Source organism: Chrysoperla carnea, chromosome X (assembly GCF_905475395.1).
Source record: "Chrysoperla carnea chromosome X, inChrCarn1.1, whole genome shotgun sequence".
NCBI classification, from domain to species: domain Eukaryota; kingdom Metazoa; phylum Arthropoda; class Insecta; order Neuroptera; family Chrysopidae; genus Chrysoperla; species Chrysoperla carnea.
Window position 1 is genome coordinate 23,002,077 of NC_058342.1, and position 24,535 is coordinate 23,026,611.

A 24,535-nucleotide genomic window follows, 5' to 3' on the forward strand; every position below is an offset into this window, starting at 1 on the left:
TGGATAAAGAAAAATTTGTAAGACGAGAAAAATTAATTTTTATAATATTTCACCTTGAAATTTCTTTATTTATTATCTAAATCTAAAAAAATGGAAATTAATTGACACAATATGTAAATTGATTTTCGAAATTCAGAGAAAGCTAAGAAAATAACGGTTTTTTGTAGATTCTATGAAATATATGGAGAAAGTTCTGATCAGAACTACAAAATATTAAAAAATGATCGAATTTGATGAAAATAAATCATTCATGAAATGCGTCACGCTGAACGATGTAATTTTTTGTTCCCCTTTTGTCTCGACGAACACGCTTGATGATCGACATAGGTCTATTCTTCCAAAGAAATATTTAATATACTATAGAAAAACCAGAATTTTTAAACATAAATCTGATTCATACCAACAAAAATTTGTAATTACCTCTGACGTGGTTTCTATGAATAAGTTTAAAATTACTTTTATTTGTTTTAAGTAGGATTTTTGAAAGTTAGGAACTCTTTATTAGGAAGAAATAAAACAAAATTATGTACAATAAATAATAAATTTATTTATTTCAAAAATATTTCTTAAATTTTTTTTTGATAAAGTGAAAAATCTTAAACTTTTAAATGAAGCCAAGTGTCAAAAAATTATATTTCTTTAAAAAAAAAACAAACATTATCCTAAATATAGTAAACAAAAATATTTGAGTTTTGAGGTAATTTTTACAAAATAATAATGCATATCTTTTTTTTTTTTTGGTCAAATAATAATTAAAGTTGGATCTAAATTGGATTCTTAAAGAGGTAGATTCTTGATATTACCTTTTACGCTAATTTTTTTTAAATGCAGGATCGGTCAGTTTTAGTTTAGTAGTTTATAAGCAATTTTACCGTGTATGAAGATAAGCAAATGAAAATCTCGTAAGTTCCATGAAGCACGTGTTAACTTCTTTCAAAACAGGCCCATGCGCAAGGGAGGGGGTTGTGTGGGTCATTGAGAATCTCTCCTCATAAATTTGAAAACATTTACAGGACCGATTTTTGAACCATACTCTTCAATTTTGCACGATGATTTCAACTCATTGTCGCACAAGATGTCAAAAATTCACTCGAAGCATTCGATATTTGCAATCAAGAAGTGCTTCCAAATGTCTACCAAATGCTTCGCGTTCTGGCAGTTTTTCCTGTGACAACAGCGACGAATGTCTTCTGTTCAACTTTGTATCGTCGCAAATCATACCTTAAACCAACAATGTCTGAAGATTGGCTAAAAGGTTTAGCATCGCTCAATATTCATCGCGGTGTAGAGATCGATACGCACAGAGTTTTTTTCTGCATTTCGCAGAATTAACTTTTTGAAAAATAGTGACTGAATATCACATTCTGACGTAATATCATTTATTTTTTATTGCAATATGATCAAACATGATGAACTACAGTATAAACCTCCTCCCCTCCCCCTTTGTATGATTCTTGCACACGGACCTGTTCCAAGATATTAATAATCAACTTTCAAAATTACAGCCCATTTACATGAATTTTACACCTACCCCCTCCGCTTAATTTAAATCCAGCCGTTAAATAAAAAAATACTATATTTTAGGATGAGCATTGTAATGCCACAGTTAAAAAATCTTCAAAACTAATCGAAATAACTCCACTCTTTTCTGAATCACGTTGTCTAAATGCCTCTGTAAATCGTTGTATTTGTACACATAGTACAATAAATTGATCAACAGTAATTTTTGTATGACTTTCCGCATCCGATTTATTAATTAAGAAATTAACAAATTGTGGTGAGAAACGGAATCCCATCTGTGTTAATGCTTGTGATAATTCTGCTTCTTCGATACTGCCAGATTGATCTCGATCGTAGGCTCGAAAAACTGATATCCATTGATTAACGTAGTTGTATAACTGTTGAAATTCGTTGACATCGATTGTACCACTGTGATCGGTATCAAACATACCTAGTAAAGTAAAAATAGAAAAAATAAGTATTTTTTCCGATTCTATTCTTATAATAATTTTCCTGAAAAGACCGCGAAAGGTTACAGTGGGTTGAATCGCTGCCACTGAATAACACAGTAAAACTAAGGAGTTTTACTTTTTAGTTACCGGACCACTAAGGCATTAAAAGGAACAAACGAATCCACTGCATTCGTTAGCACGAGACGGGTTGCCTCAAACGCCCCATTCACACAAGTCAATTAGGATTAGGACTTTGTGCAAGGCATGCGACAAGCCCAACTGTGTATAACCACAGTTAGGTCATTCGATTGTGCTCGCCTGAAACTTACTAGAGTCCAGTTGGGAAGGGTGGTGGGACTCTTGACAGGAAATTATCGATGAACTATCATTTTCATAACTTTAGGATCTCTGATGATCCCACTTGTAAGGCCTGTATGAAGGACGATGAAACCTCCATACATATTATTTGCACATGCAGAAATCTGCAATGCGTCAAATTCAGTATGTTTGGATATGTAGCCTTGAATCCATCAATCCTGAGACAGATCCCGGCAGAGAAACCGTGGGGTTTCTCTTACCCGGAGAGGCCTTGCCTTCGAGTGATAAGTTGTTCTAAAGGAACTCACCGAGAGGCCCTTGTTTTAGGTACTAGGGACCCATTTGCGGTGCACCTCTTGTGAATTATTATTCCTGAAATGAACCTAAATAAACTTTATGGATACCATGTTTAGAGACTCGTTCTTCAATCACAAAATAATGAAAGTTCAAAACACATGCTTTTGGGTGCTTATATTTGACGAAATATTCGTCTTTTGGGAGCTTATATCTGACGAAAAGTTACATTTTTAATCTTAATTTTAAAGAACAATCCAACAAAAATAAAAACAAAAGAAGTTATGTTTGGTCATTTTTGTTCCGATTTTTCAAAAATTAAAATGCCACACCTTTAGGATCGGTAAATAGTGTAATTTCTCTTAAATTCCGCTATAAATATAAATCCTTCAAAATTCAGTAAATAAATTTTTGGATTATTCGTTTCAAATTCAGGTAAATTCAACACCTCTGTGTAGATTTTAATTTAAATTATTTGAAGGATGTATTTTTAAATTTTTATGGAAAAACTAGGTCTATAAAACATCAAAAATATCATACAGTATTATAATTCGATCATATTATTAGATGAATTTCGCTATCTCCAGACTTTCTGGAACTTAGATAACTTAGATAAGGAAAGAGATAGCAACCGCACACGCCTTTCATTTTCAAATGTAAATTTTATATACTTTATTACATTTGTATTAATATTTAAGGATTATAAAACCGCGAAAATTTCCCAAAATTGTCGGTGATAAGGTACAACAGTCTTCTTTCTATGCTGACATATCAGGAATTTTCTAAGTATTAAGAATTGGAGAATTTTATAAAGCTCTTTAATAACTTTTCCTGTACTTACCAATCATTAATTTACATGCACTATCAGAGAAATTTTTGCCTTGGCCATTGACCAATGCCGCTTGTAATTCTTCAGAATTAATTTTTCCTGAATGATCACGATCTACTGCATTGAACCATTGTTGAATTTCCGGTTGAACATAACCGGGACCGCCTGGGGCGCCATAACCTCCCGGGCCTCCAGGAGCATAGCCTCCCTGTCCGCCAGGTTGACCGTAACCACCAGCGGAATAATTTCCAGGTTGTTGTCCTGGATACCCACCAGAATATCCACCAGACTGATCTCCCAATCCCTGTCAAAATGCATTAAAAGTTAAAAATTGTAATTTATTAAGAAAATTTTCCGTGTACTTACAGGATACATGTTTCACTTTAAAAAAACTTCAATTGTTTAATTAATCATACGTCATATGACGTCACGTGTCAATGTGATACTTATACAGACTTGTATTAAATATAGATTGATAAAATATTCTTTTTGACCACCAAAGTACGTACCATACGTACCGTCATGTCACATTGATCTACAGACTTTTGTTAAATACATTATAAATGTGCATTCGGACCGAAGTATCAAGCAACGGGTAGTAAGCAACAGATTTCTCTATAAATCATTATAATTTAGCTCATATTTTTATTATATTTTAATATAAAATCAAATTTATTCAAAATTCAATTTTTCGAACTTTATGACGTAAAGAATATTAAGCTCATGATGAGTGTTATTCCCTATGTTTAAACATTGATTCCTCACAGGACCATCGTACCCGAAAATGAGTATCACCCGGGGACAGAGACTTAGGAGAAGATGATCGTCTTACGTAATAATCACATACGTCATACGAAATACGTGCCATTAGTTTTACAAATTACCCAACAAACATTCATTATTCGTTATAAATTTCCGATGATATCTCAGAAACTAATTATCGTTTAAACGTCAAATAAATAGGATTTTTGTATTTTTTTGGTCAGAATTACCTTATACATTGAGTTTTACCGGAATCGATCAGATATGATGTCATCAATTTACATTAACACAACCATGGTCGAGTGTAGAATTTTCGATATAAATTTGTACTTTATTTTTTTAAATGCTTATATATGTTGAAACAGATTAGGTTTGATAAAAATTGTCACGAGCCAAAAAATACTTTCAAATTAAATTTTTGACCAGAAATAATCTTTATTTTACTCCATAACGAGTTTGTCGACGAAAATCCGCTTTCTTTTCTTTCAAATGTTTAGGTCTCGAAAACGATGAAGTTAAGTAAAAATGTTCATAAAAATACAATAGTTTTTTATATAAAAGAGAATTTGGTGTCTGAAAATATGGCGGTAAATCGAAAAAGCACAAGTTCGTATAAATATGACTTTGTTAAATACACTCAAGCAAAAAATTTACATTGCCTCCCATAAAAATCTACTGACGAGGAGTCGATTCCTCGGTCAAATGCTTTATTTCCTACAGTAATTCAATTCAATAACTGAAATATAATCTAGTTTTTGTTTTTTATTGGCAAGGCGGGCGCAGGTTGGTTTTTGCACTCCGGGGTCCAACATACTTAAGATGGTTCTGTGTTTTTATCCACAAAAGGGCAGAATTTTTATGAGCATATCGGACTAAGTTAGATCATTAACTACACTTGCATTAAATGAATTTGCACGTTGATGCAGAACTTTCTTGAGATTCACCAGCATCAAATTTATAATTATCCAAACCGGTTTCAATTTTCAACTTCCATAAACGTTCTGCCCACCAATTTCTTACCTATTCATTTATAATATCAGCAAGGGATGCTTTACTTAATATCTTAAATTATATTTATTCCAATTTGATATCCGTGCTTTTTAATGTTTCAACGAAACATCAATATTTTTAAGCGTTATAAACTTGGAACTAAACTTTCAAATATACATGGTATAAAAATGGAACATATATATTAAATTTTAGTTTTTTTAGTGAAAAGTCAATATATTTAAGACAGCCCTGTCTATCGTCGAGATGGGAGAATTATTTCAGGCGATTTATTGTGGTAAAATTTAAAAATACATCATCTAGACTAATATTTTAGGGTTCACTTGTTACAGAAATTCTTAAAGCACGAACATAATATTTTGGTAAAGGATATCAGAGGCGAATTATCCGTAGTTAATACTTATAATACATGGCCGCTAAAGGGGCGTCGATGAGTTGCTTGCCGAGGGCGCGGCGCTCCCCGATATTGATTTCACCTCTGAAGAGACGTCCCTGATTCCTCCTTCTTGACGAGAATGGTCCACAGGTAAATAATAAATAACACTTAAATAAATAAACAATTTATTTATAATTAACCAATAATTAATTTTATAATATTTTATTGTTTTCTTAATTATTGATTATTAATTTTTTTGTTTGTATTATTGAAACAATTATTACAATTACATTTTTTATCTAAATTATCCACTTTCACTCTTGACAAAAAAAAAAAGAAAAATAAAATATTTGAAAATCGATTAAAAACAGAAAGAAACCGACCGCGATTTATTAAATTAAAAAAAAAATTACAATAGTTCCGAATTTCGAATCAAATATTTAAAAATGAAAAAATAAAACTCTCAATAAAAAAAAACTGTTTTTTGAATTATATGAATAATATTTAGATATGTTCCGATCTAAATCCTGAATTTTTAAATAATCTGCGCATGCTATTTGGAATTTGATTTCAAATACAAGAAAATTTAAGTTCAGGATTTAGATTGGAACGTTTATGATGATTAAGCCAAATGAAAATGCATTACTACTATTATAGAATGTACAAGACCATCGAGAGAAATTTTTTGTTCTGGACTAGAAAACTCCCATATTTTTCCGATCAAAAGATTACTAAGTTTTGATTCTTAAAAATCATTGTGGTATTTTGTTTTTCGGTCACAGCCAGCATACCTATTTTTTTTAACCCAATTCTGTCCTAATAGCGTGATTTTCAAACATAAAATCATCATTTCCGCAAGTTTGGACTTGTCTAAAAGCTCAGTTAAACAAAAGTCAATGTAGTTTCGTTTGAAAATGGTAGCGTTTTAAGCGGAGAGGTTTTATCGATGTGGTTTCATGAAATTTCCCTGATTAAAGCAGAACACTTTTCTGACTAATTCTTTAACGAATCTAAATGTTCAAGATTTCCCAGGTATACCGTACAAGATGACGATCGAATTATGCAGAAAATATAAAAATCTTCTCAGATTCGAATAACAACCGTTTGGTTAGCGATATTTTGACAAATTCCCAACAATGTAGAAATGATCCGAAAACTTCTATACCAGGAATGGCGAAAAATGGCACGTGACACAATATTTTGTACACGCCATCGATCACAAAGTTATGAAGTATTATACTACGATCAAACGCAAGTGATCTTATATCGTCTGTAAGTAAAACGGCATTTTGAAACAAATCCCAAATCCGTTAGTCAAAAAAGCGACCCAGAGGAACAGAAAATAATTGCATGAAGAGAAAAATAAACAGTCTTCGTCTATGGTTTAATAAATGAAATACTCCTCTATAAAATAATCATACAACTGACCGGAAAAACAGATCAACAAAAAAATTGGCATTAACTTCGCTTCTTTTATATCGCTATGTCTTGACGAAAAGACTGACGGCACTAAATCTGCACGTTAGCGGTTTTTTCTCCATATTGCGTAGGAAATAATCACAATAATCACGAAGTCAAAATTATTTGACGACACGTCTGTGGTCTGATTAATCATTTCTTAGGAAAAATGGCACTTTGATACATAAAGGTTCATCACTCCTGTTCTAGAAAATTGTAATTTAACATGAGAAAATAAGAATCTCATAAAAACGTTCCACTTTGCTCAATGGATCAAAAATACAAAATTTCTCTCCGATTGCCGGTACATTCTGTACAATGAACAAATATATTTGCTATAATAATTATTTGTAGAATAAATGGAAAAAATTAAAACAATGAAATAAAAATTATGCGATACACGAATTAGAGACACGTATGCCAGAAAAAAATCATATAATCTACAAAATAAACATAATTGTGGTAATTTGAGGGGGAGTAGGAAGAAGGGTGGATCTGGATACGTGTCATCAATAGATTTGTAATTTTTACGGGTAAATTACAGTGGCACACGCACATCCTATGATGAAGAGCTAGCTGCTGGGGTGGTAGTACAAGATTGGACTTGTGGATTAAATTTGGACGGTTGGATGATAGACGTCTTTCGAGCAGGCACTGTTTCCGGAGTGGGTATGGCATCCCCTGTTGCATATGGATTTATTGGTAATGGAATTTTCAATGGTTGTTTATTTGCGCCACCCATCTTCTGTTTTGCCATTTGATAATCACCGGAATCAAAATATTTTTGCTGAAAAAAAAATTACAATTCAATAAATGATTTTAAACAAGAAATATATCATAGTTAACTGTTTAAATACTATATATAGTAAGATTTGTTGAATTTACGAAAAAATGTAAAATGGCAAAATTTATTTTAGTTTTTTACTAAGGATGTACGAGCACCAAGGCAATTTTAAATAAAAAGCTTTTTTTATATAAAGTTGGACTAGGTCTTAATCAATTTTGAAAATTTTAGGAGAGGGGGGGATGGTTCCCGATTAATTAAATAAATAAATGACTTCAAAAGTAGGCATATTTAACATTGGTTTTGTGGTAAAACGGGAGATGGATGATATGTTTTTATAGATTTCTCCAAACCTAGTCGGTGAAAATTAAAACAGCTTAAAATGATCACTGAGAGAAATTAAAAAAAAGGATCTTCCATTAGTGAAGCCAGTAAAACATTAATGCAAAAGGTTTACATAGATGTAATACACATTGCCTCAACTGCGAGAATACACATTGCCTAAACTTGATAGAAATGAGCGTAATATCAATTTGGCTTAATCGAACTTAAGTAATAACTATCATTTTGTGATTCTCTGTAATAATATTACCATTATATAGCTTAAAATGATCCCTGAACTATATCTAAGGAATTAAAAGTACTATTTCGATACCTTTAGTAGTTTTTGCATGATACTACTAAGTGTGTACATATCAAACAGGCAACAATTTGATATATATATTTTACAGTGGCGAATTTAAAGAAAAAGGATAAATGGGGTCGTTTCTTTGGTCATCGTTAATGCACTTGGTCTCCCCCTTTGGATGACCTTTCATAAAAATCTGTCTTTCGTCCATTTTTCAGTCTTCGTTAATGCACTTGGTGCCCCCCCTTGTGGTGTCCTTTCATAAAAATTTGTCGTTTTCCCTTTTTTAGTCTTGGTTCATTAACGCCGTGCCTTCTTTACGAACCCTTCAAATTCGTTTCTTCCCTTTTTTTTAGTCTTGGTAAATGCACATCGAATCCCCTTATGGTGCCCTATTTCGGAGACCCAGTTGGCAACTTCTTCTTTGCTATCCCTTAAATTCGCCACTGATAATTACATGAAATTATTAGTCCAAACTTTATAACGTAAATTTTCAAATTCAATTTTCACATGTTTGCCTATCTGCCCGTTAACAAGATAACGCAAAAATAAAAGAAAATAACATCTTTAAATTTTTGTTTTGGAACTGGAAAGTACTTTCGAACTTGTAAACGGGAAAAATTAATCCAGAAAATTTCCTAAAGATATATTTCAAACATAAAATATTTCAATTTTCAAAAACAAAATAACTTTTATCTGGAGATTATTAGATAAACTCACATGGATTTGTGTTATACAACTCAATATATATATAATATTTAAACAATAAGTTTTACAGTTGTATATATTTCTTGTTTTAATATATTTCTTAAACGTAGGTATTTATGATAAAACTTTAAGAATTACATTTTCACTTAGTATATACAGAATATTTAAACAACGATATCTGTTAGTTATTTCTTAAATTAATATTCATAGTAAACTTGTAAAAACAAGGCTAGATACTTTTTGACAAATAAATATTTCCGAAATCTATCATTTGGCATGATGACAATTGGAAAAATACCGGTTAAATCAGTTTCGAATACAAATTCACATGAAATTTTCACAAGAACTTTAATAATAAACATTATAAAATATTTTCAAAATAAGTAAGAACAAGTGTTGACAATATATTTTAAACATATTGTAAATCGAAAAAAAATCGATGTAGCAAGGACATACAAAATTAAGTAAAATTAAAAAAAAATTTACCCCTTTTGCTAAACGTTTTTGTAAAAAACTAGAATGACCACCAGGTCGACCAGCTCCAGTTGGACCACCAGGATACTTTGCTTTTAATTTCGCTTCTTCGATTCGCTCAAGTTCACGAGCCGATATCTAATGATACACAAAAGAACATGCAAAAAAATTAATTATCGAGTAATCTAGAATTTAAAACAATGATTAAAATCATATTTACCTCCTGTCCTTGATTTTGTTCTTGATCTGACATATTTACCAATGGCAATATTAAAAATACGTTAAAAATGAGACATAAACTAGGTTACGAGTCTAAACAAATGTTTTTTACAATTCTATTTCACTATCGAATTCACAATTTTTACGTTAAAATTCGTTTATAAAATTATTTAATACTTATTGAAATTTTAAAAATTTGTTTTTGAATAATTTCGAAATTAAATTTAAAAAAAAAAACAAGCCGATGGTATCGTTTTTAATTCTATGCCGAATACTGAAGTGATTATAAAATGAATGTTTACTTGTATTAATCCATCTAGCACAGTTCACAGATATCTGTTATTTGTTTCACTACCACCAAACACCAGTGCAGTGGCTTGAACAACTCAGAAAATACAAATATGATCACTGTGTTTGTACATGGTGGACAGTATCAAACGGTAAGTAATGTGTGTTCCAGGTTTTTAGTCAGCTGTTTTTTTTTTTACATTATAAAATTTTACACGTGTGTTTGTTTACTCAAAATAATTTGAAGCTCCATATGCTTAACAGTTAAAATTTTTATTTATCATTCAAACTATTTCCATTCATTTGGGAATCGTTTGGAAGGATTTGGGAATATAATTTTAGAATTTTAGAATTATTAGTTTTCCTGTAATAGGGTATTCCACTATTTTTGAAAAAGTACTTTAAAATGTTGATTTTGGTAATAAAAAGCCACCAAAAATTTATTTCAGAAAAATACACACGCTTTCTTGCCAAAAACTTAAATTAAATTTTAAACCTTTTTTAAACTGTCAAAAACGCGGGCATCCAATTTTATGATGTAATATGGGCATCACTATATGAAATAACACAAATAAGTTTGACAGATATATTCATAGACATCAGATTATAATAAATATAAATACTTATTATCTATGTATACATTATACCCAGCTGTCTACACTAAACTAACTGATGGTCTATGACTCATACCGGATGTATGAGCATGGTAGTGGGGGCACAAATTTATAAATAGATATTTTCAATTTTGATGATAAATTTATATTATTACTTGACGATATAAGATGAAAAGTAAGAATAAAATTTTTCGATATCTGGCTTAATTTTCAAAATATCGAAAATTGAAAATTTTGTTTAATTATTTAGCTTTCGATATTTTGAAAACCAAGACACATATCGAAAAATTTTATTTTTATTTTTCGTCTACATTCATGAAGTTATAACAAAATTCATCATCAAAGTTGAAAATAAGATTAAAAAAATTTCAACCCTTAATCTACCCTGCTCTTCCATCCCTTATATGGACGGTGACACTTAGTTTTTTTCTTTTCTAATTCATTGCTAATATGTTTACTTTCTATTAAAAAGTTTTTTTTTTAATTTGTTTTCATTCATTCCAAATGAAAATTATCAAAAACTTCCAAAATATGTCGTTTTTTGAGATTCCTCCATTAGAGCCAATGTATTTTATATCGATTTTTAATGACTTTTTTCTTAAAAATTTGTACGGATACCTAAGCTGAAAATTTAACCACATATTCTTTGAGTAAAAGACTACCTACAAACAAATTTTGAGCCTTTAAATCAAACATTGTTGTCATGATCATACATCCTTAAGTATATTTTTATTTAAATTTTTACTTTTTTCAAATTTCATGATTTATTTTTGACTAACGATAATACCCTATTAATGATTCTTTTTTCAGCGTATAGTTAGCAGGTAGGAAATTAAATCAACTTAATTTTTATGTTATTCAAAAGGAAATAATTTGGGAATTACGATAAACACGGTTTCAGAGTTTGGGAATGTATAATTAATTAATTACACTTATTATTTAGTTAATATAAAGATGATGTTAATTAACTGTACACCTGAACCATTAATTGTTATATGGCAGTATGGCGCCAATATTCAAATATTACTGAATAATTTATTTTTTAATTTATGTAAATGTTAATTTTTATTTTTAATTAAAACTGTTCTTATTCAATTGGGAATCGTTTGGGAGTATTTAGGAATATAATTTTATTATTTGGGACTGATTAGTTTTCATGTAATTAATTAGTTTTTCAAAGCGTATACTTATCAGGTCAGCAATTATATTTTCACCATTTCTACGTTGTTTGCTAATAATTTACATGGAGACTATCTTATTTATTTAGAAATTTTATTAAATACGGTTTCATCATTTGGGACAGTATAATTAATTAATTAATTACTTTTAATTTTTAGTTGGTTTTTTTGTGGTCATGTGAATGAGTTCAAAAAATCGTTTTTTTTTTTATGTTGTTGCATAAATTGATTTCTTAACATGTATAGAATATGCTGGAAATTAGATATAAGAAGGAATATCTTTGTGTATAAAAAGTGCCAAAAAAAAACAGAAATAAAAATATGGCGCTGCTGTAGCAAAATACTCTACCCTCAAAAGTAATAAGAGTAAGATAAAGATCTAAACAAATTGTTAGGGAAGTATAGAGAAGTTAACATCAAACACCTTTTGCTACACTAACGCCATTCTAGCCAATTTATTTACTGCTATTTTTTGCCACTTTTAGAGTCAAACAACCATACGAGATAGTTCTCCTTATCTTTAACCTCCATAATTATACTAAAACTTTAAGAAAAACTTTAAGAAAATTACGTAGATGGATACATTAATCAAAAAACCACTTTACTAAATCGCCAGAATACTAATAATAGTCCTCTTAGGAAAACTTCTTTCTTCTTTGTTTCGAGAACTTTTTATTCGGTTTTTTGAGAATTTTTGCAAGTGGCTTTCATGGGCTTAGCTAAAGGGCACAAGGTTAGTTAATGTACGATGCACCCCCAGAAAATCTACTATGCTGCTTCAATGATGGTTATATCTGCTTAGGCTCAGGTTTTTAAAAGTGGAAGTTACGGTTTCATTTCAACAAACTACGGTTGCCATTGCTAATTTGAAAATCAAAAAATGATTTTTTTTGTACTCACTTTCAGTGACGTGCATTAAATATATACAGAAAGACACTACCTACCCTACATAATTCAGACAAATATGTATAATCTGATTCTGATATCTATATTATTTATCTACTATCAATAAACACAAAATCTTAACGGGCATCATCTATAATTCTATACGGCATACAAATTATGCCAGCTTGTTCATTGAATTTTAAGTAACATCGCATTGCGTTGCACTAGCGCTGCTGAGTGCCTCCAGGCAAAGACACTAACTATTCTTGCCTAAATATTATGTGTGAGTACTCATAGTCATACGTGTGTGCGTTCGTATGATTATAATAAAATGCCACACATATCAACGCATAAAAAGACATTGTCTTTTACAACACGGCAAATTACGACATTTACCGAAGTAGCTTCTTTTCTTATTCATTTAAATACACCTACACTACAAGTTTGATTGATCAGTTCGTCTTATTGTTTTTATACTGAGTAGAGTCGAATGTTGATAATTTTGGTTTGCTTGTGATTATATTATCAGGTGTTTAAGATTTTAACGTTGATAATAGAGAATGGATAATATTCACTGCCAAACTTGTTCAAATTTTGTGTGTATAGAAAAAAAAATTATGCGTTTTCAAAACTTTTTTTCGATAACAAAAAACAAGTGATCGTAAAAGTTCGTTGTGCACCGGATTTGCAAGTAATGCAAACTAAAGGAAAAGTCAATCGTAAATTCAACAAAAAATAATCTGATTCATATTATTGGCTGACAGCTTGCAAACACAGCAATCGGTTGTTTTGTTTCCCTTGTTTACTAACTATTTGAAAACTGGAAAACACTTAGAAGCCTCCTGAATGAAAAATACTTAAGCTTCCCTTGAGTATCGCACCTTTGGAAAAAATTGGTATACTCACACCACCATATTTTCATTGCTATTATTTAATTCTATTCTTTAAAGCCTATAAAATCAGCCAATCTATGGGTATTTGTGGTTACAAATACCTACATCATTATTTACTTGATGAACCAAAACCAACATGCATTATTTTTGATTATATCCCTGGTGGAAAAAATATTTGAAGAAAGAATAAGAAATTCTGAAAAAGTCTTAGGAACTTTGAATTTCTCAACGTTTTCGGACTAGTCTAATTAGCAGTTATTCAGAGTTCTTAATACTTTTTTAAAGTTTCTAAGACTTTTTCAGAGTTTCCTAAGACTTATTAAGACTTATTCTTTTTTCAAATATTTTTTCCGCCAGGGATAGTTAGCTCTTTTAAAAATTTCTGCCTACCCTGTCTAAAATCTTTGTGCACACCACTGCTCACTTGGAGGTCAATTACATCGAATTGGGGATCAATAGGGATGATAATCGACTTTCAATGTCCATTACAAAAATAAATAAAATAAAAATCGTATTTCCTCGAACGATATTCACTTATGGTAGTTGCGTGAGTAGCTGAGAATTTTTCTACGGTAATATACATGTTTACAGTTTTCATATTATAATATGCAAATGAAAATAATCAACAAAATATTTTTAATTAATATTTTTATTGAAGTTAGGACTTTCTAGAAGATAAAATTTATTTTTTATTTTTTGCGCTATGTTGAAACCACTGTGCATCGCCTATAACAAGAATCCTGGCAGAATACAAATATAAATATACAGACTGATTCATTTTAATTGTGTTAGGCATTTTTCTTCTAAGGCGTATAAGTTTTATTTTAAATGTACTACTCAAAATTTTTTGTGCACTTCCGTTGCATGTAAATTTAACACTTTGCTGCCATCTATACTTTCTTGAGTGTAGCACATTTGAAATTTAAATACAACAAATCCCAAGTTTTTAACGCTTATAACTATTGATGCTACAAACAAAATTATGATATAAGTATTCATAAAATTAACCTAATTAGTCCATTCCCGTTTCTTTCCGTTAACACGATAACTCAAAAACGAAAGAGATATCGAGCTGAATTTTTTTTATATCGGGCTCCGGATCCAAAAAGTCAGTTCGAGTTCGTAAATTGACAACATGGGTTCATAGGGTTCTTGTAAACCGCAAGAGGAAGAACAAAAGTTTTAATGTAAAATTGTTTCATATAAAAAACAACTTTTGTTTGAAACATTTTTCCGTAAATAACTTTGATTTCCCGTGAGAAATTAAATTAGGGCAAAAATTTAGTTCCCTTTTTCTCAAGGAGTATAAAAGATGGTTAGTTGAAAATTTGTAGGTAGCTCGATTGATTCTAATTTTATACTAAAGAAAAATAACCAAAATAAAAATTGTTGGGATCAAATGAAAAAATCTATTGATGGCCTGGACTTTTAGGTCATCGTCAATTCAGTTTCATAACAGAGCCATACAAAAATGCTTTTTAAATGGCTGAAAATTAATAAGAAAAAATAATTTCAGTTTCTGATTCCTTTTTCTTGAAATACATTTCACAAGTGAACAAAAAAACAACCTTTAATTTCCGATTCTTTTCCATGCGTTTCAATTTAAAATTTTTTACGGTTTTTAATAGAAATGAATAGATAAAATTATATTTTTAGATTAATTCCTATTCATCCAATTTAAAATTTTGAATAAATCACAATAAAAACAAATCAAAAAATCAATATCTAATTAATTCCAAATGATTTCCGATTCATTTCAATAAGGAATCATTTGAATTTTTTTGTGTGAAAATAACGTTCAAACATCTTTATTTGTTCCATGTTTTATTATCAAACAAATAAATAATACGAATAATACTAACGCCTACATACTTCTAATACAATATAGACCACTTCAAAATAACACCCTCTAAATTGCATAGCTTGCCTCCCGTTTCGTGCAAATAGCCATATCATATTGTTAATCTACCTGGTATAGTTCTATCAAATCAAAGTGGCATTGAGAAAGAGAGAGCATAGATATGAGTGTACATACATATATATCTCTTGTTCATTACTACCTTGGTTTGATAGAACTTTAGCTGCATTTATTTATAACGTGTAACAACATGTAAGGATGAGAATTTAATAATGTATAACGATGAAGGATTATGTACAATTAAAACAATACGCCTTTTCAAATACAAGTGGCAATCTATGTTAGGGTACGTTTACATAATCCAAAAAATTGATATAGAAGAATATTCGAGATATTATTTATCTATAAAGGCGCAATTCCATTGAGGCAACACTGAACGACATGTGGCTCGATATTTGTTACCAATTGTTACCTATTCTAGGCGTACGAAAATGTGGGACAAACATGTGTGTGGCATGCGGTTAAAGCGATTCCAATCAGACAACTCCAGTTTGGTACACCATATCATTGCAAAAAATCGCGACAGCTGCTTATTTGATAATCGATTTGAATCGTAAAAGGAAAAGAAAAACGCTACGATATTGCAGAAGAAAGGATATGTGGATGATCAAGAAATTCAGTATAATTTGTACAACAAGTTCGTTATTGACGATGATGCTTTATTTCGAAATTCCACGCGGATGAGTAAAGACGATTTTCAGTACGTTTGTTCATTCCAGGTTGCATGCTAAAAGCCGCACGGATCCGTTCACTGTTGGCGACGACACTGTTCGACACGTGGATTCATGTCGAGAGATGACGCAATCGACAGGCAACAACACTCAACTTGTAGCATGCGGCAAGGAGACATATTATTTGTCGCTTTGTGTTACTTCTATTTAAAGACTGAGTGTAGCATGCGTCAATGCTGCATATTTATTGTTGCCAGAAGTTGCCTCAGTATAATTGCGCCTTAATTTCTTTAATGAAATTAGTAAAACTTAGATAGTTAGCTGCAATATTTTATCTATATATTTTAATTGAAATAATTAATTCATTTTTAAATTTGTGTATAATGATAATTAAAAATTAGTAGCAAGTCTGATTTCATCCAAGTATTTTTCTGTCAAAGTTGGTTTGGGTGCTTGCACTACCCAAGTTTTGGGAGTATCAAAAAACTTTGTCCAATTTCTTTGATTATGTAAGCACCTCTTTATATTTTGGTTACATTTTTCTTTTAAATCAGTCTATATATAGTAAGAGTCTGTGAATACATGACTGCATTCTAGTATTTTGACTTTGAGTGTTAATACATAATATGACAGATCAAAATAATCTATATTATTAATTAATTGTAATTAAAAATAATTTAATAACAAAATATTTTTATTATAATATCATATTTTTTGAAATAAATAAATTGTTAATTTGAATGCAAATCAAATTAAAATATTTCAGTGCATATAAAAGAATTGAAATAAGTGATGTATGATTCATAAACATTGGGTGAATATTTATATTTCCAGAAATTTATTATCAACATTGTAATTCATATTCCATCCATTTAAAATTATTAAATAATCGCGTCCATAATTTTCATAGCAACTTGAAATAATGAAAGTGTTTTAATTTAAATTTTTTTTAAAAATTGATTAAATAAATTAATCAAGATGACTTCGACATCACGTAGTGCTCGTGAATTTTCTAGTAATAGTAATTCATTAAATTTCGGTGATCACATACCAAATTTTTATTCGAGTAATTTTTTAAATCGTGCTACAAGTTCACATTTACATCATAATAATTCAAGTTTACAATCGGCGATTGCTAAGGAAGGTGTTAGCTATGTTGTTCGAGTAAGTATATTGAATTAATTATTTTAGTCGAAAATAGACAAGCATAAGGAAGTTGCGATTAATAAGAATTTAGGTACTTTTGAGTTTTTTCATAACAATGACTAGAAAAACATACGTTTGGAGACCAAAAACACATACGTTTGGTAGACTTTCAAAACTTTTTGGTAGCATTAATTTAGCTTTTGTTAACCAGGGACACGGAGTTTTATTTTAATTTTAATAAGAGATAGACCAAAAATATACGCAAATTGGAAAATACTTACGTAAGGTTTTTAAAATTTTATGCTGACTTTTTTTTAACGTCGTTGCTGGGGATTAATTTTGTCTTAACTAGGGAGCGCAGAGTTTTATTTTAATAACGGCAAAAGTTATACCAGAAACATGTCTTTTTTGTAAGATAGGGAAAAATCTAAATACTTATGGTAGATATTTAAAATTTATGTTACGTTTCCTTGTATACGGTTGCTAGCTTACGTAGACCCCTCGACCTCGGGTCTTTCCCTATTTTCTTTCTACTCTCTTCACTTACTTATTCTCCATGTCTCTCCTCTGTAATCATCACGCTATATTCGCCTTTTCTTCAGACCTACTTTTTAAAAATAAATTTGGATGAAGTTCTTACTGCAAAGATGATTTTTACTAAAACAAAAGGCTCATCTATCCACTATCATTTTCTCGAATTATGTATTTAAGTCTTTTAGCCCCTCAAGACTACAAATTATTTAGTTAAAAAAAAAAATTTAACTGATATTTCGAATTAGCGAAGTTCGACTATATATTTTATACATAAAATGACTTTTTTTTTCTTATTTTAGTACATTGGTTGCCTAGAAGTGAATACGTCTATGAAAGATCTTGAATTTGAAGTTCGATCAAAGGTTGCAAAGTAAGTTTCTATTTTTTATCCATAATTTTATAGTTTTCGAGGCGACATAAATGAATAATCTATAGGTATAATTTATTTGAGAGCAATATTACCTCTTTAATATAACCAATATCTTTTTCGTTGGGAAGGTTTTATCTGGATTTTATTACACTTAAGTTGCCTGTTACATGCCTCCCAAGGTTTCGGATTCAAATATTCCATATCTGATTCCTTGTAGGTGCCAATAACATGTATGGAAGTTTCATCGTCGCCCATACAGGTTCTAGAGGAATCATCTGAGGTCCCCAAGTTATATAGGTTGTAGTTCAACCGACAATATCCTGTCAAGAGTTCGTTCTTAACTGTATTCTGTTGAGTTTTAACCGAACACAGTCAAATGTTCCTGCTGTGGCTATGTCGTAGCTACTCGTTGATTCCGCTGTCTTGTTTCCTTTAATGCCAGAGTGCCAGGTGGCTCAGTTCCTCGAACTATTCAGAGACTATGCTCGATTGGAATCTGATTGGACGCCATAGTGGTCTGGTACCCAGATCACCCTGACTGTGTTATTCAATGCCAGGCGATCCAATTCCTCGAAGCATTTATAGCTTATTCTCAATTGAAGTCTTAGCTTCAAGGGCCCGAAGTGCGGTCTGATTTTCTGAGAAAATGCTGATATGATACCCCTGTAACCATTCGTGTGACAGATTTGGACACCTTCAAACATATTCTGCTTGAAAAACTGTCGCGTATTGATAAAGAAGAATCAAATCTTTTACTCTTGAACTATAAACCCCCGCACCAGATTGAATTTCGGATCTTGATCCACCCGTGTAAAGATACGGCTCGGAAGGGGGTTTACTTCGCCATCCGATCAAGAAGAAATCTGTATTCAAAGATAATTGACGACTTCAGATGGCGAATGATGTTGGATTCAATGGTTCTGCAAAAATTAAATTTCTTGTCGCCTCAGATTAGATATTACACTAAAATTATTAAAATGTGTTTTTAGGGAATGTATACGACGAGTTTGCGAAGCTGCAGGTTTAAAAACAGCCACAAACAAATCATCTTTAAGGAGTTCTAGTAACAGTATATCAAAATTATTAGGAGAAAGGCCTCGAATGGAACATGCTGGTGCTGATGTGAATCTCACAATTTCAAGTGGATGCTTAGTTCTATCCGCGCTGCACAGTGGACAAGTCATTGTACGACACGACATGCCAAGAATATCATTCGCTTCGGGTGGAGACACAGATACACTTGATTTCGTTGCATACGTTGCAAAAAATTTACAAGAATGGCGAGCATGCTACGTGCTAGAATGTGGTGGTGGATTAGCACAGGAAATAATCGCAACAATTGGGCAAGCATTCGATTTACGATTTAAACAATTCATGACAAAACCACCAAATGTTATGTTAGCATTATCCAGTTTACGGCATAGTAACGTTAGCACGAATAATGTTGATCGTGATTATTATAATGACTTACCGGGAAAAGTACCACCGGAAATGGGTCCACCCCCAGTCCCACCGTTACCAAATCAACAGAAACACGATACACAGCTGTTGCAGCAACATAATACGAATCATAATTTAATTGATTTACATAGTCCGGTACAAACAGTACCTCCACATAATCCAACGGCTTCGTCGTTGTTACAAGAACATAATTACGTTAACGATAATGCGATTGATACATCATCTTCCACTCAACCAGTTAAAGATATATTCGATATGCGTAAGTATAATATACTTCTTAAACACTTGTTAATAGTACGAGCGCCAAGGCAATTTTAGACTTAGGCTTGAAATTATTTGAACCTTATGAGTTTTGTAATAACTTCATGAATGTAGACGAAAAATAATAATAAAATTTTTCGATATCTACCTAGGCTTTCGAAATATCGAAAGCTAAATAATAAAACGAAATTTTCGATATTAAAGTGATGTAAAGCTATTTTTCGGGATCCTTGAATTTGGTGCTGGATATTTTTAACATTCGTTAAAAGGCATTTATGAATTTTCCTTCTTCACAATTCTTATTAAAATTGATTATTTATTTACTTAAAAAAATTTTCTGATCGTTTCAGTTTTCTAAGGTGGTGCAAACCACTTTTATAGAAACTCTAATTATGGAATACCGGGATCCGTGGCGATGAGGGTTGAAAAACCAAGTTAATGATTTTTCTCCCTATCGATTTTGATTTTATTTGATTAATTATATACTAAAGAAACTTTTCTCAATAAGAATTGTGAGGGAGGAAAACCTATAAATTATTTTTAACGAATTTTAAAAATTGTCTGTTAGCTTCAGCCCCAATTCCTAGAGTTCTGAAAAATAGCTTTGGTTTTTCAAACTCATCTCCACGAATCTTGGTAATCCATACTAACAGTCTCTATAAACGAGGATTTCACCACTTTAGAAACTCGTTAATTTTTAAAACATTATTATTTAAGTATAAAGTCATAAAAATTTATTATTTTCAACTAGAGTGATATCCACCCGTTTCGCTGGGTTTAAAAGTAAACATTGATAAAGATTGCTCTCGCTTATCCCTTTTCTCTCACACTCGAAATAATGGTAAGGATTGTTTTACACTGGTAAAATATATGTATGGTTTTCTATTTTTTTAAATGTATAATAGTCGTTATTATTCATGGAGTATATCAGAAAAGATGGCCGTAAAATTTTTTATATTGACTATTTTTACAGAAATCTGTAATTTATGGTAATGACAAATGACTACTCTTACAGAAATCTGTAATTTATGGTAATTTCAAATTAAATTAATTTTTTAATTTTTTTTTAATCAGTATGTCTTTATAAATTATATCTCATGTGTTATTCTGATATATCAGCTATATTGCCCTACAGTTTCATTAAAAACAATTCGCTAGTTTTAGCGTGAAAAAAAAAAACAAACAAACAAACATGCTTACTTTGGCATTTATAATATATAGAGATAATATTTGGGTTTTTTCAAATTTTGTAATGATGTACAGGGAGTTTCGTATATTCTTGAGAGCAGAATAAATTTGTCTGCTACAATTGTCTGCTAGTTTTCATTCACTTAATTTAAATATTTTTTTTACAGTTAAACCGACTAGTTTTGGAAAAATCGATGAAAACATATCATCCATCTACCGTTTTACCATTTGAAATCATTTAATTATTTAAATAATCGGGCTAAAATTTTCAGAATTGATTTAGGCTTAGTAAAAAAAAACAACCCTTTTATCCAAAATTGTCCTGGCGCTCGTTCATTTTTAATTCAGTGATCATTTTAAGCTAAATTTAATGAAAATAAAAAGTTATCTAAATTCGAAAAAGTGACTAATTTATTTTTAAATACTATAAGCAATTTTCGAGTCTATCGAGATGCTGTTTTTTTTTTTTTTTTTTTTATTTTTTGTAATAATCTTATGATAATGAATTTTAAGCTGCATTTAATGAAAATATGACCACAGAAGACAGTGGAAATATTTTGTGTCTTGTAAAACTTCCAAATTTGGACTTGAAATGGTCTAGCGAAGCGATCGGGCATCAGCTAGGTTTTTATTATAGTCATTTTAGTAAAATTGTATCCAGTTAAAATCAATTTCTGTTGTTTAGATCCATTTGGTCATGAAGATACTCAAAGAGCACAACTATGGCGTGAAATATGGTATCATGGTGCAATTAGTCGTGCCGAAGCTGAAGCATTATTACAAAAAGACGGTGACTTTTTAGTACGTGAATCACAAGGCTCATCTGGCCAATATGTTCTTACAGGAATGCAACATAATACTAAGAAACATCTTTTGTTAATTGATCCTGAAGGAGCTGTAAGTATATATCATTGAATAAAGGATATTCGGGAAGGATTCTTCTATCACATTTTATTATAAATGTTCTTTCCTCAGAGGCGGATTAAAAAATTTTGCGTTCGTAGATAGTTTAAAAAATTAGCACCCTCGTAATAGAAATCTATCCACAAAAACCTTTTTTTTTAGTTCTTTAGTTTCAAGTTCTTTACTTCTTAGAATTTACAGATTCTAAGAAATAAAGAAATTGAATTGCGTTGGTTCGGGATAGTTCTCCGACTCGAGCTATGGTTATTAAATAAGAACGTAAGGACATTTATCAAAAACGCACTTTTCTAAATCACCAAAATACATCGCTACTAACATACTTGCTCTATTTTGAACTTTTTCACTGTTAAAAATTGACCAAATTGCTTCAGTATTTTTTTTTTGAAATTGTTGTAACGTTTCATTTTTTAAGCATTTTTTTTATTTCCGAACCAAAAAAAAAGAGTGTTACAAATTTTACCGCTATGTGTGTGTGTCTGCCTGTCTATCTGTGGCATCGTTGCGCCTAAACGGATGAACTGATTTTGATTTTTGTGCGTTTATGTTTCAATTGCGAATTTAAGGTTCCGTACCCCATAAAAATTAAAAAATTGGCGGTGTTCTTCAAAATCGGTTCAGTTTGAAAAATACTTTAAGGAAAAAGGTAATTAAATTTAGATTGTTCTTAGGTACGTTTTAAGTTCCAACTTAGCTTTCCGTATCCGCAAAATTTGTCAGAATTTTTGTAATAGTGTCCCATTTTTGAACGCAACGGCTAAAAACTTGCAGAACCAAACCAACTCGTCTATAGTCGACAAACTCAACTCAAGCAAGTCATAATTACAACAGCACTTCGGGTTTATAAAATTTTCGGTCTATTTTTCCCGATTATCGATTTTTACTCCTCATATTGTTTTCATACCGGGCGCCTTATATGAAAATCGATTCTTAAGGAGTGAACTCCAAAAAAGTCTCTGAGATTGAACTCTTAAATGATTTGTTTCTCAATCAATATTTCGAAATCTTAGGCATAGCATTTTTCTGTAATGTTTGAAGAATTACGAGACATCAAAAACAGCCAAGAAAATTTTAAATAACCTGCTTCTAATTTTCAAGATAAAATTTGTATCTAAAAATTGTAAAACAATATTTATTTTTTTAGGTTCGAACCAAAGATCGAATGTTTGAGAACGTGAGTCATTTAATCAAATACCATTGTGAGAATCAATTACCAATTATTTCAGCGGAAAGTGCTCTGGTTCTGCGCACCCCAATTGCTCGATCTTATTCATTACCTACAACCAATTAAAAAAAAAAAGAGTCAAATTTTAACCTAAATGTTTATTGGTATTTATTGTACCAGGATGTCACGAAATTTTAGACTGGAAAAAGAAATGTTTACAAGTTAGGAATGAATTTAAGAAAAGGGTATGATTTTTTGGATACTCAATGCAAGCGAGAATTTTTAGCTAGGCATCCTGATTATTCATTAATTGGATTAGTCGTTAGTTGTAATTTTTTTAGGGTTCTTTTAGTGGGAGTTTAAGACAATGACGCCATTTTTAGCCAAATATTTTTTAATATAAATGCCAACCATTATTAATTATGGTTGAATTAAAAATTCATTGTACTAACTAACTCTTACTTAAGTAACTCTAAATTATTTTAATAAAATTTATATAAATGTTTAAGGAGGAGGGGGACGAAATTTCAAAGAATCTTTAAACTAAAGATTTAAACAAATGACAATATGAAACCAGGTAATTTTTTAACGTAAAGTCGGCATGCTTTTATCAAAAAGTAAGATAAAAAGACGTTTTGGATAATTTTTAATTTAAACTTAGTAGCTACTGGGCGTGCCTACCACTTGCAACGTCCGGGTGGACTGTCTAACTAATAAAAAACTGATTTAGGATAAAAGCGGGAAAGAGGAAATATTCGGCGCATCACCAATTATAGGCTTGAAGATGTTGTTTGCCGCCAAATTGGAGTGTGGTCCGAATTCACTTATTTTCTATAATTGTTGATATTAAATTAACTAAATTAAATGTTCCGTAATAATCACTAAATATCTTTCGATATTCTATTTTGCAATTAAACTCAACTAACTGAAATTAAATGATAGTTGCAAACTAATTTATAATTATTTCCAAACTAAATGAAATAGACTATATTAAATCAAATTCGAATGAATTGAATGTTATTATCTAACTTATTAAACTGTTCCGATGCAAATTTTGGGATTATAAAAAAATAAGAAATATGTTTACTAATATTTACTAAAACTGACACCTAACGCCTGGGTCTGGCAGTTTATCACGACTACTACAGGAGCTGTCACAGTGGTGAGGAGGAGGAAACAATGTCTCATCTTCTCTGTCACTGCTCAGCTTTTGCCATGAGGAGATGGACTTA

At 30.8% G+C, this 24,535-nt stretch overlaps 3 protein-coding genes across 3 annotated transcripts; 1 reads left to right on the forward strand and 2 right to left on the reverse strand.

Annotated features, from left to right (window-relative positions):
• Window positions 1–1,126: 1,126 nt before the first annotated feature.
• On the reverse strand, window positions 1,127–3,826 carry LOC123302165 (peflin). Its single transcript, XM_044884993.1, has 3 exons — window positions 3,760–3,826; window positions 3,406–3,697; window positions 1,127–1,951 (listed from the first exon to the last, which is right to left on the reverse strand). Exons 1-3 carry the CDS (start codon window positions 3,766–3,768, stop codon window positions 1,581–1,583), a joined length of 672 nt encoding a protein of 223 aa, XP_044740928.1. The 5' UTR covers window positions 3,769–3,826; the 3' UTR covers window positions 1,127–1,580.
• Window positions 3,827–6,005: 2,179 nt separating this feature from the next.
• LOC123302145 (cAMP-regulated phosphoprotein 19) lies at window positions 6,006–9,999 on the reverse strand. Its single transcript, XM_044884953.1, has 3 exons — window positions 9,812–9,999; window positions 9,604–9,729; window positions 6,006–7,784 (listed from the first exon to the last, which is right to left on the reverse strand). The coding sequence occupies exons 1-3, from the start codon at window positions 9,842–9,844 to the stop codon at window positions 7,557–7,559; spliced, it is 387 nt and encodes a 128-aa protein (XP_044740888.1). The 5' UTR covers window positions 9,845–9,999; the 3' UTR covers window positions 6,006–7,556.
• Window positions 10,000–17,146: 7,147 nt separating this feature from the next.
• LOC123302511 (SHC-transforming protein 4) lies at window positions 17,147–24,535 on the forward strand. Its single transcript, XM_044885464.1, has 5 exons — window positions 17,147–17,421; window positions 18,237–18,307; window positions 19,297–20,027; window positions 21,903–22,114; window positions 23,283–24,535. Exons 1-5 carry the CDS (start codon window positions 17,236–17,238, stop codon window positions 23,427–23,429), a joined length of 1,347 nt encoding a protein of 448 aa, XP_044741399.1. The 5' UTR covers window positions 17,147–17,235; the 3' UTR covers window positions 23,430–24,535.

Coding starts and splice junctions, on each gene's coding strand:
- LOC123302165 (XM_044884993.1), bottom strand. Junction 1,952..3,405: donor TGCATGTAAATTAATGATTG/GTAAGTACAGGA, acceptor TTACTTTACTAG/GTATGTTTGATACCGATCAC.
- LOC123302511 (XM_044885464.1), top strand. CDS start 17,236: ATGACTTCGACATCACGTAGTGCTCGTGAATTTTCTAGTAATAGTAAT. Junction 18,308..19,296: donor GTTCGATCAAAGGTTGCAAA/GTAAGTTTCTAT, acceptor ATGTGTTTTTAG/GGAATGTATACGACGAGTTT. Junction 22,115..23,282: donor TAATTGATCCTGAAGGAGCT/GTAAGTATATAT, acceptor TTATTTTTTTAG/GTTCGAACCAAAGATCGAAT.
- LOC123302145 (XM_044884953.1), bottom strand. CDS start 9,844: ATGTCAGATCAAGAACAAAATCAAGGACAGGAG. Junction 9,730..9,811: donor AACAAAATCAAGGACAGGAG/GTAAATATGATT, acceptor GTGTATCATTAG/ATATCGGCTCGTGAACTTGA. Junction 7,785..9,603: donor AAAAACGTTTAGCAAAAGGG/GTAAATTTTTTT, acceptor TTTTTTTTTCAG/CAAAAATATTTTGATTCCGG.